Source organism: Dama dama, chromosome 15 (genome assembly GCF_033118175.1).
Source record: "Dama dama isolate Ldn47 chromosome 15, ASM3311817v1, whole genome shotgun sequence".
Taxonomy (NCBI): Eukaryota; Metazoa; Chordata; class Mammalia; order Artiodactyla; family Cervidae; genus Dama; species Dama dama.
Window position 1 is genome coordinate 70,656,027 of NC_083695.1, and position 12,361 is coordinate 70,668,387.

General features: G+C 53.8%; 1 protein-coding gene across 3 annotated transcripts in view; it reads right to left on the bottom strand.

The window, feature by feature from the left end:
• The window catches only part of SH3PXD2A (SH3 and PX domains 2A), a 246,120-nt gene that overhangs the window by 10,725 nt on the left and 223,034 nt on the right, over positions 1-12,361 (bottom strand). For all 3 annotated transcript variants that reach the window (XM_061162537.1, XM_061162532.1, XM_061162536.1), the window contains 4 exons: positions 8,767-8,884; positions 4,580-4,917; positions 3,564-3,613; positions 817-936 (listed from right to left, as the gene is read on the bottom strand). In XM_061162537.1, coding sequence (XP_061018520.1) covers positions 817-936; positions 3,564-3,613; positions 4,580-4,917; positions 8,767-8,884 — 626 coding nt within the window. The remainder of the gene's footprint in view (positions 1-816; positions 937-3,563; positions 3,614-4,579; positions 4,918-8,766; positions 8,885-12,361) is intronic.

Sequence of the window (12,361 nt, forward strand, 5' to 3'; positions counted from 1 at the left end):
CTGGCCCCTGGAATGCCACGTGGAGTGCTGGCCACAGAGCAGGGTCTCATAAATGCTAGGAGATGGTTTGGGAGGGAGCAGGAACGGGCCTATGACCCATTTGTAGAGAGAACTCATCAAAACCTGGGGGAATAAATGCTAGAAGATGGACTGGGAGGGTCCATAGGACAGGGCCTATGACCCATCTGCAGAGAGAACTCATTAAAGCCTGGGGGAGAAGTGCTTAAATCAAAGATCAGAGGTGCCTGTGGTGTGGACATGGTCCGAACAGGGGTCCTCAGTTATCTTACTCCGGCTGCCTGCTCCACAGTCTCCCAGCAACAGCACTTCCTAATGTAGGTCTTGTGGAACCCTGGCCCCCAGGTGCTCCTGGGCGAGGAAGCTAGGCGATCCAGTCTATTCCAGTTCCCTCTTAGAGACACACACAGTGACACCCCCATATCTAGGTTCTGAGAAGTTCTGCAATTAACACTACAAAGCTGGCTGGGTTTTGTTTACCTCACTCTCCTCCAAAATCATTAGACTCCAGAAGCCCTTTGTTTCAAGGCGCCTCCCTCACAGGCTCCTGTGATGAGCTTTGGGAAATGCTGGTGTGAGGGGAGCTGGGTGGAGACATGAGCCGTGGGTTCTAGTCCTGGCTGTGACACAGGCTTTAGGCGAATTTTTAGCCTTGTGGGTCCTGTTTCTGCACCTTTCCTGCCCACCCCTCAGGAATGTTGCCCCCCGCCACCCCCCACCACCAGACATAAATGGGAAACATGGGAAGTCTCTGACCAGCATGAGTTATAACACTTAGCCTCATGGCCCAAAGCTCACCTCTGCCTTCTGTCCACCTCGAAAGCTGATCCCATCAGAAATGCACGACTGGAATTCAGCAATCGTGTAGTATTCCACCTCAACAGAAGGGGGCTCTGGCGGCTTTGGCAGCTGGAATCCCTGAGGCAGAGAAGGGCTCAGTGAGCAAGACCCACCTGATCAGGATGGTAACAGAGGTGAGTGTGGCACTTGCAGCAGCTGGACAGCAGCTGACCTGAAGATTATCAATCACCTGCGTCCCAGGGTGTCTCCCTAAGAGGCCATTCTCCTGCCCAGGCTCTCTAAGAATACCCAGGATTCACTTGCAACTTGTCGGAGCTATGAAAATGACCCTCTAGTAAATATCCACTCATATCTTTGGAATCCAGTTTTCAGGTCCCAAAGCGAACGTTAAAAAACAGAGACACCATTGTAACAAAGCCCTACACACTGCCCCCCGGGAGATGAAAGTTACGTCCTTGAGTCTCAGGTGAAGGTCCACTGGGTGACACCTTGCTACAGAGGTGTGGGGTGGGTGTAAGGGACTGTGGGGTTGGTGAGAGAGCCCTTGGTCAGTCATCATGATGATGTCAAACGGTCAGGCAAACATGGAATAAAGCTCAGGATCATTTGCTCTGGGGTGGGGTGATCATGCTGGGCAGCCTAAATGCTTCCTAGATGCTGGCATGTTGATACCTAAGCCTGACATGCAGAGAAATTTAGAATGTGGCCACAGCCCATGATGTGTGAACCTCAATCATTCGTTTTACAAATGCTTGTTTTGTATTCTACTGGGTGTCAGACTCTGGTCCAAGGCACCAGGCAACCAAGAATGAACTAGGAGGACAACCCTCTTGACCTTGTGGAGGGGACATTCCAGCTTTGGCTGGTCTCTACTGTGACGAACGAGGACCTGGTGTCTCCCTATCACTTCCAGTATGTCCTGGGATCGTACAAAGAGGTTAAAATAAAAAATAAAAAAGGTACATGTATTTGGGAGGCTAGTGTTGGGGAAGCAGCTTTTGAGGATGACCTCAAATGACCCTGCCTTGCAGACGGATACATGTGGGCTCCAAACCCAGGTTCATCAGCTGTGTGACCCTGAGAAAGGCCCTTGACCTCTCTGAGCCTCAGTTTCCTCATCTGTAAACTGGAACTAATAATAGCCTCAGGAGAGAACGAAAATAACTTCTGGTCTAGCCAGAGGCACAGGAAACACTCTAGAAATACAAGCCAAAGCTGAACACCATCCTGAAACACCATCCTATTCCCCTTAACCTGCCTCATCCTTCAAGGCTCAGCATGTTCTATTCCTACCAGTCACTGCGGAACTGTCTCAGGTCAGAGTGAGTGAAGGGTCGGGAGGATGGTTTTGAGGGATTGGATATGATCTGGTCAACTTTCCCTGCCCTGGTGCCTGGCCCTGCCGTTGTGAGCGTGTGCATATGTGGCCCTGGTCCCAGCCCAGCCTCACCCCCAGGCCAGTGGGAGTTAGCCAGACCTCGCTGGAAAGAGGAGCTCTGCCTCTATGGGCCCTGCTTTTGGTAGGTGTGGAAGGAATTACCCCATTCTTGCCAAAATCAAGTCTGCCTGAAAATAATCAGTGGGGCTGAGAGAGATGGGAGAAGGGGAGAACGCACTGTCCAGTTGTGTCAAATGCAGGGGTGGGGGTGGGGGGAAACAAGACAGAAGGTCTACTGGGGCTGGTGGCCAGGCCAGCACAGTCCCATCTCCAGGGCCCACACCTTCAAGGTCCTGTTTACAGAAGGGCCACTATTCCAGCGACTGCTGCTACCCCCCTCCCCGGGGCAGAGGTCACTGATCACAGTAAACCTTGCTGCTAAGCCCTGACGTGACTGTGGAAGCCTTGTCCCCACACAGCACACAGAGCTGACAGAGGACGTGGAAAGCCGGTGACCAGCCTTCTACACACACCATCTCATCCCACCCTCATAATAGCCCTAGGAGATGAGTGGCATGGTTCCCCTCTCTTATAAATAAGGAAATTGAGGCCTGTGGAGGGTAAGCAACCTGCCCAGGGGCTCACTGCTCCTAAATATCAGAAGTGGAGCATGAATCCATGCCTGGCAGACCCAAAGCCCCACTCTTTCCACTGCATCCCACTGCCGTGGATGACATTTTTCAGTTCTAGGGCTCTCTCTGCCTGTCACCTCTCACCCCAAGCCCCAGTACCCTGAGAGCATATTGGCCTCCTTGACAGTCTAGGTGCCAGGAAATCCCACCCACAGGCTCCATGGACCCCGGCAGTGCTGAGCCTCTTTGAGCTTCAGCCTATACCAGTCCCTGCCATTTGCTACCCTCCTGCTGAGGGTACTCACTGATCTATCCTCTGCCCTCCCAGGCTCTGGCCTCCATCGCATCCGTCGGGCACTTCCAAGCAAGGAAGGCAAAGCTGAAAGGCTTCCAGGCTCGCGTGGAGAGCAGCCCTATTTCCAGCCTCTGGCAATGCCCTGGCTGGACACTCTCGCCAGCCAGTCTAAATGTTTATGTCTGCCAGTGCCGTGGCCGGGGTGGATTTATTTAGCTTTGGAGTGCAGTGCCTTTTCGATTAAAAACTGTCCAGCTAGGCCCCAGGAAGGCTGGGATCCCCTGGCTTTCCTCCCTGCCCCCAACCCCAGAGAGCTGGAAGCCCCAGCATGGCCCTGGGAAAGCTCTGGACCAACAGGCTCTGCATGGAGACGTCAACTACTGGAGGCTATGAGAGTGCACCCAGAAAGGGAACAAGGAAGACAACCGAGCACACATACCAGGCTGGACTCTCTGCGAGGGGGAGGCCTTGTCCTCAGGTTCGGGGAGCCTAGAAGAGGAAACAGGGCTTCAAAAATCCAAGCCAGACAACAGTGCCTTCCCTGCCTTCTCTGGGCATGACCTCCTGATCCTGGAAGTCCCTGCTTTTGTCCCGCGTTTATGGGGAACCTGTGTTCTTGGTCACCACAGACAGCACAGTTGGGCTTCTTCTGTGGGAAGTCAGATCTTTAAGCTTCCTTAGCTGTGTTTCAAGGGGATACATGAACCCTCTAAAATGATGCACACATTTCAAAATGTACGGACACAGGGGCATTTTTTTCAGGGGAAAGGGTAGATAGCATGATCAGATTTTCAAAGTTAGGAGAAGAGACCACGTCTATCTACCAAATCCTTGGAAGCTAGCACAGTGTCAGGCAAGAGGAAATGCCCCCAAAACCCTTCCCAAGTGACTGCTCAGAAGGTTTCAGGCATAGAACTAATTTAAATAAGTTTAGAACTAAACTGAAAAACAGCTTTCCTCCAGATTTTAAGAATGGCTGGACACAAACAGAAGCTGGCCTCATAATATAGAACAGTTTAACCCTCAACCACAGGCATCCTAGCCCCAGAGATGCCAGAGATTTGGAGGGGCCAGAAGCTGGGTTTCTCCTGCATGAAAGGAGGAGATTCCGGAAGAAAACCGCTTCAAAGAGCTTGTGGAAGGAGGTATTCCCTTCAAGTGTCTCAGATTTCCGGTAGCTGGAGGAAGGCAACAGGGAGGAAGGGGTAAGGCTCAGCATGATGCTCTATCAGCTCTCATTCACAGAGCAGGCTTGTGTTGAGGGCCCCATTTCACAGTTGGAAGGAACTGACTTGTCCACATGTGATTAGCACAAGACAAGCTGGCACAGAGAGCCTAGGGTCAGGGGAGAATAATCTGGGGGTCATGCACACTTGCCTTGGGCTTGCCCTACACCTCATGCCCCTTCTCTAAAGAGTGGTGCAGCGAGGACCCGGGGGTCTGAGAGGCTCTTACTGATCTGGGCCCTCTGAGGGGCAATCCTAGCCACGGCTGGGGAGCCCTGGGCCAGCTTGGAGACGGTCCTCTCGGGGATGCCCAGCGCGCTGCCGTTGGAGGCATTGCAGAGGATGGGCAGGCTGATCTCCTTCTTGGTGATGGGGGGCTCCGGGCCCTCGCCTTCAGCCGGGGGCGTCTCCTTGTCCCCGGACGCCTTCTTGTTCAGCAAGTTGCTGATCTCCATGATGTTCCCAATGATCTCCACCGGGCCTGCCAGATTCTTCTTCCGTGCTGGCAACTCGTCCTTGGCTTTCTTCAGGTAGGATGCTGGCGCCCAGCCCTCTTTGCCCAGGTATCTGCAGGGAGGAGAGGGACCTGGCATCATGGGGGCACCCTGGCCAGGCCTCAGGCTCCATCTGGCCTTGCCTGGCTGAGCTTTCTCTACCGCACCTGCAAGACACTTGGCAAAGCCATTACTCTGGAGAGAACTGAACGAGGGCCAGTGGAAAGACACCTGGAACACCACTTCTTCCTCTCTGTGATCCCTCTTGGTGTGGGCCCTCTTGGTCTGCAAAATCAGGCAAACATGGGACCTTGACATGAGAAGGTTCTTCAGATTTTGGGTTGCCTAAAAGGTAGATTTTACAATGACCTGCTGCCTCATGACAGCAGAGGGCAATTCTAGAGATAAGAAATGAGAAGTTGGGGACTTCCCTGGTGGTCCAGTGGGTAAGACTCCACTCCCAATGCAGGAGGCCCTGGTTCAATCCCTGGTCAGGGAACAATATCCCAATGCCACAACTAAGAGTTTGCATGCTGCAACTGAGACCTGGTGCAGCCAAATAAATACATAAATAAAAATAAATATTAAAAAAAAAAAAGGAATGAGAAAGTGAAGCTCCAATACTTTGGCCATCTGAGGCAAAGAGCTGACTCACTGGAAAAGACCCTGATGCTGGGAAAGATTGAAGGCAGTCCATGGGTTTGCAAATAGTCAGACACAACTTTGTGACTGAACATACACAGAGTTAGTTGGAAAGGAAAGTATGATCAGAGAAGTGAAGTGGTAGCACAGGTAACAGTCATGAAACCTGAGTTCTGGTCTGAGTTTGGAACACAATCCTCTCCTGGAGCTCAATTTTTTTTTTTCTTTCCTCTTCTGCAAGAGGCTGGGATAGAGTAGCTGCAAACATTTATTCAGAAGGACAGACATAGTGAAACCAACCGGAAAGATGTGTATAAAGAGTGCCCAAGTGGGGAAATCATCCACTGCAGGAGGAACAGACAGATCAAGTTCACAGAGCAAGTCCACAAACAGACCAACGCTAAACGGGACGACTCAAAGAACTCGGGCAAGGATGGGTTATTCAATGAGTGATCTGGGGACGACTGATGATTATCAGGAAAATCCAGTGAGACTCTGGCCTTATAACCATATGGCAATATTAAAAATGCAAGTTGTGAATATCTCCTTAATCTTGGGGGTTGAGAAAATCTTTCTAAGTGGAACTCCAAAAGCAGAAACTATAAATGAAAAGCCTAAATAAAGCACATGACTGGATAAAATTAAAGCCTTTGGTATGGCAAAGCAAAAACAAAATGAAACAAAACAAAATGAAAACAAAACCCCAAACCCATAAACAAGAGCAAAAAGCAAATGACAGGGCCGACTTAATTTTAGGGGATTTGCTAACTTCTGAAAATAAGCTTTTCCCTTTTTTCCCTCATGGTGTTGAGTTTTTACCCAAACCCACTGGGAACTTACTTCCTGGTCCAGCAATTGCTGGCCAATGCCCCAGAGTCTGGGGTGCAATGTCCCTGCCTGCTCCCTGGGACATCTGGCTCTCTGGAATGGCTCCTCCATGCCAGATGTTTGACAACAGCAGTCCCCCACCCCCTACCGCCTGCCTCCTTGATCGGGCCTGGTTCTTGGGGGCTTATTAGGTAGGAGAAAAGGGAATGTGAAAGTTTAAGGTTCTAACATGTTTGAGCTTTGCTGGAAAGCTCAGGTAGGAGGTGGCTTCTTACGTTCTCTCACATGAATGTGCAGACAGACCCAAGCTTGTCTGTCTGGCCCCGTTTTAGGGCTTGGAAGGCACATATCAGTGAATAAATGGATGGAAGTCAGAGAGCAGGCAGACAGAAGCACAAGAGTTTCAGGGGTGGATGGAAGTGACTAGCAAAGTTGCCCAATTTTATGTATACCAACAACCAAGGCTCAGAGAAGCAGAGTAGCAGAAGGTAACACCGTGAGCAGCTGGCAGCATCTTGCCCAGAACCTGGTGCCCTTCATCTAGGAAGATGATGAATCTGCTGGCCACTGCGAGCACCCTGTGTGGAGATGGGGGGCTGGGTCTCCTGGGAGTGATGGTCAGGACTGCTCACACTGTTCAGAGGGCTCCTGTTCCAAACCCCAATGTGCTCATTTGGTGTTACATGGATAAAATTAGATTCCAGACGGGAGATGCAAGGGAATCAGGAGCGGCTGTGTGTGCTTGGGTCCAACTTTGCTCACATCTGCTTTCCAGCTCTGGAGCACGGAATGACTCCAGAGGGAAGCGAACTGGAAGAGGAGGATGGGGAGAGATGTGTGTGTGTGTGTGTGTGTGTGTGTGTGTGTGTGTGTGTGTGTGTGTGTGTGTGTGTGTGTGTGTGTGTGTGTGTGTGTGTGTGTGTGTGTGTGTGTGTGTGTTGAGGGGTGTGGAGAAGAAAGGCAGGAAGTAAGGATCAACATAGAGCCTGGGATGCTGGGAAATGGCATATTTAAGGGGGTGTTGGCAACCTTCTTAAGGTGGAAACTTTCAGCAGAGTTTTCTCAGTTGAACCTCCCGCTGGCTGAATGGCCATGCCATAGGGACAACAGTTGACTAGATGAACCAACTCAGTGATTTAATTGGTCATTTTATAAAACTAAGAAAAAAACTGCAGCAGCCTTGTAGATAACCTCTGGCGGATGATTTAGGTTAGCAGCCTGCTAGAATGTTCCCTGGCCTTCCCATGCAGGCTTCTGGCAGCTGGATTGTGGGCTTGGCACTAGTTTCCACTGTCCAGGCACACAGTCCTGAACCACCTAATGGGACAGAAAGGGGCACCTCAGCCCCCAGACTGGTATGCACACAGCAGAGGGGCAGGGGCGGCTATGTCCTGGCAAGTCACACTAAGGTTCAATCCCAGGTGGCTGGTGACCTTCACCCTACCCGTCAGCACAGACTCATCTTAACACCACATGGTGTGCATGTTACAAGCAACTGTCCTGTGAGTGCCCCCACCACCTGGGCCACCTGCACCCTTGGTGGGAGAAGGCTCTGAATAGCACCCTGCCCACAGTGGGTCTGGGGTTCCCAGGTGTGGTGAGGTGGTCCTCATAGCCCACAACAGGGACTCTCGGTCATCAGGGTTACAGGCAGAGAAGAGAAACTGCGTAAAGTCATCACAGCTGAGCTGCTTCTAAAGGACCCAAAAACATTTCCTGGGAGTAAGCCACTTGGCCGGCCTGGGCAGAGGGGCCTGGAGGGCAGGACCTGGTAAGAAGACTTGAGTGAAGCCTACTGGTTGAGCCTGCTTCCCCGAGCATCAGGAAGTTCCCCACGCCCCTTCTCACACCCCCCAGATGGGTTTCTCAGCCGGGAAGCAGGATGAGGCCCAAGGAGAGGGAAGGGCAGAGCAAGAGACCTCTGAAGCAGGCCTGGGCTCAGGCCTCATTTCCGCCCTAGCTCTCTCTCAACTATGGAGCCAGCCCTGCAGAGTGGAGCAGCTGGGGCCAGAGCTTGTGTCTGGGGACCCTGGTGCTGAGCTGTGGGCAGCAGGGGCCGCCCGCTGCGACCTCAGCAAGGCCTTTGGACGCCAGCATTCCAGGTGGCCCAGGCTGCAGAGCACGCCGGGCAGCCAAGGCCGGACACAGAAAACCAAGTTCAGATGTGCTGGAGCCTCTCGCCAGATACACAGGGAGGTGTTGCACCACAGCCTGCAAGCTGAGCCTGGGCCCCTGCGCCCTGCTGGCCGTGGCTCGGCTCTGCTTTATGTGTCCCGTTTATGTGACCCGGGAGGGAATCTGCAAGACGAGCTGCTCTGTCAGAGCGCTTCAGCTGTGCGGAGCTGAAGCAGACAGGCCAGGCCGTGGGCACCCAGCTTCGGTCAGGATCTGCCTGCCAGCTGCTGCCCAGGACCGGCCTGGGGGCACCTCACTCCTCTGCTGGGACTCCTACCTGATGTACCACCAGCCCTCCAAATTCTTCCGGATCACCTCCACGGTGACTCCCTTCTCAAAGCCAATCTCGTCCTTGCTTTGGCTGGCGTAAGGCTGCACGGTGACATACTTCTCCTCTGTGGGTGGTGGGTGAAGCAACAAAGCACAATTATTTGAGGACAGGGTATAGGTCCTTCTCCCCATCTCCTTTTTCCCCTGGCCTGGCCTCATTTAGTTGGTGCCTGGAGTGTGCTGGGTCAGCCTCTGGCTTTTCCAGGAAAGGGAGAAGGGACCCAGCCTCACAGCTGCACCCTAAGGTGGCCCTGAAAGGCCCAGGCAGCACAGAGCTGGCTCTCCCAGCCTCCCAGTCCCATAATTTCAGCCAGGGTGCATGGGCCTGGAGTCCTCGGGGCCCCCGAAAATCCCTGGACTGAGGGCAGGGCCACGAGGAACCTGGCCTCATGGGGCCCGAGTTAGGGAGTCTGAGAACAAACCTGGGTATCCCCTCAATGTCCAGAGACCCCTCAGCAAGCCCTCTCCTTCCTGAACATGCCATCCATGCCCCAGGCCTGCTCTCCCAGCCCTTCTCCAGCCTTAAACCCTTCCTCTGTCCAGCCTTCCCACAGCTCCAGCGGCACCTCAGTCCCCCTGATGACTCAGCTGATCACCGGATCCCATCATTTCCCCAAGGGGACTCGATGGGCGTGCTTATGCATCTTGTTAAGGATCCCGTGGCCACATGAGCAGTGGCCACGCTGGGAGCAGCACGGTCAGGCAGGAGCCCGAGCTGGCTAAGACGACCTCACCACTCAGTGGAACCCCACTGGGAGCTGCCTGCCCCGGGCTCCCAGTAGCACTGCACCCCCTGCTTGGGGCTCCCCAGGAACTGGGAGAGGGGCACCTTGTGGAAGCTGAGGTGGTGCATGGTGGGTAGGTGTGGGGAGGCTGGGCAGTTCACATCTTCCTGGATTCTTTTGGGCCTGTCTCCTGGCAGGGACCCTGTGCCCCCAGAGAAGTTCTTGCTCAGGCTTCCAGGGAGGTGCTGGGGACAGGGAGACCCACCGCTGGCGGGGCACGGACACCCTGGCTCCAAGGGGAGAGCCTCCCTGGAGGAAGGATTGGGGAGCGAACACGCAGCCCCATCCTCGCCCTCACCAGAGACAGAGAGCGCGGCAGAGATAGACAAGGACACCAACCCACAGGATACTCTTTGGGAGGCTCACCCTGAACCTGTGCTGTCCTCTCAGATCTGGATTCTCCCTGGGGGCTGAGAGTGCCTGGCGCACAGGAGGTGCTCCAAAGGGACTATGGAGTACACCGAGGAGACTGGTGGGCCGAGCTGGGGCAGGATGCTGGCACAGAGTGGCTGGCTCTGAGACAGCTGCCCCTCACCCCATCAGCTGGACCGTGATGGGTGGCCTGCTCGAGCCTCTGGCAGCAGTGGAGGAGAGGGCGACTGCCACCCTAACCCCTGGCTCAGGGGGGTCATCTGTTCATTCTGTCCTACATTATTGGGGTCCTGTCTGTAGCCCTGTGCTGGTGGAGACAGCAGCTCCCTTTGGGGTGGAGGCAGCTATCCTGCCTGGCTGCAAGGACAGAGCTGGCAGGCCGCTGGCCAAATCTGAAAGGCTGAAAAGGGGCCAAAAGTAGGCAATGCCCGCCCCCTGCCAGGAGCCTCCATAGTTTTGCGTGCTATTCTCAACTGCAAGCGTTTCTCAGCATTGACTCGCTCCTGGAAGCTTTCAGATTCCAATCCAGCCGTGCTGGGGAGAGCCGCCAAGACCGCCTGAGAACCTGGTCCGGCCAGATTCTGACTTGGGCCTTTGAGAAGTTCCATGTTGTACAGTCCAGGCCCTTGCACTCCCATCCGTTCCTGGTCTTGCTCCATTTTCCAGTGGGACACCGTAAATCCTGGCTCAGGCGGTGGGATCCAGGGTCCTGAGGTTGGGGGTGAGCCGAGGCCTGGCCTCCACATTTTGCCTTTGCTCAGTTGGGCTATTTTTAAAAGGCTGTGGTTCACGCAGGAAGCCATCATTACAATTTCCCTAGGCAAAGCTGCTTTTGCAGAGAAAAATTACAGCTCTTCTCTTGGGCAGATGAGAGGAGCCCTGCCCTGCCGCACGGCAGAGGACAGGCCGACACCGTGTCATGGGGGGCCAGGCCCCAGCACTAGCCCCCCCAGCCTGTGTGCTGAGGACAGAGCTCTGAGGGCCAGGTCAGAGTCCTGCTTTCCCCTGCCACTCCTGGGGTGGACAGACCAGGGATGTCGGTGTTACCCAGGGAAGCTGAGCTGCTCCTGCACAAAGCTCTCTTCGTGGTGGCCCTGTGGCTGATGTGAACACAGAGAGTTTATACTCTCTGGGAACACAGGGGCGTTTATGCTCCTGGAACTTTGCTCATGGGAGTTTGTGCTCCTGGAAGAGACCTGGCTGGCTCGAGGGCCTGTCCTGCCCTGTCACTAGAGGCTCCAGGAGGTGAGAATTCGGAGGCCTGATCCCAGGCAGGGCAACTCTTCCAAATGGTCTGTACAGGGGCTCTGTTTTCTGTCACATCTGGTTTGGATGATGAAAGTGTGGGTTACACCTCTGAGTGGACACGCGGTCCATGGTCTCAATTCTTTACTCCCAGGTTTCCCTGAGGCAGAGCAGAGCCAGTCCCTCCACTAAACAGGGGCCACAAGTCCCACCTTAGGAGGCCAGACAGGAGGACACCCAGACTGACAGAAATGACCTGGGGCAGGGCGGGAGGAGACTGGGGGCGCAACTGAGTCATTTTCATTGGTTGGGATCTCTAGAAAAGAAGTCCCTTAGGAATCAAATTGAGGGAAGGGGCCCGGGAGTTTTGGAGGCACCTCTGGGCTTCTTGGAAGTGCTGAGGCTGTGGCCATCAAAGGTTGGTTGCCACCTTACCCCAGGGAGGGCTGGCCAGGCCGCCCACGGGGTGGGTGGCTGGGAGGTGGACAGGCCTGTTCTGGTTTTGGAGGCAGGGGCTGGAGAGTCTTGCAGTTTCCAAACCACAGACGCCTCCTCCTTCCAAACACTTTCCCCTCCGTCAGCAGTCTCCCTGGCTCCCCTCCCAGCCCCCACAACTTACTCAACCCCGCTGCAAGAGGCCTTTTGATTCCAAAGGCCTGGTTGGCTGCGGGACTCAGGGAGTGGAGGCCCCGGGGAAGCACTGCTTTTCTCTTGTCTAGTTATGTACAGCCCACTGCCTGCTCCCCCCTCCGCAGCTCGGCTGTTTGCAGCGAAGCTTCTCCCAGCCAACTTTCTGCGTTTTCCTTGGCTGCCTGACTTAACTTAGCCCTAATTTAACTTAGGGCAAAGACCGGGAAATGATGTTGTTTAGGTCTCTCATTTAAGAGACAGAAGTTGTGGGCCTGTATTTGCTTGCATATTTGCATGTGTATGGGTGGCCATAGAATGAATGCATTCAGTTGGGTATTTGTGTCCACTTACATCATCGTATGTTTATAATTGTGACTATGTTGCCGACATACTTGTGATATGATATGTGAGTGCATATGCACTATATGTGAACTTGTGAGGTAGCTGCAGAGGAATTCCCATGATGTGATAGTGTGGATAATACATTTGTGATTGTAAAAATAATGCAAT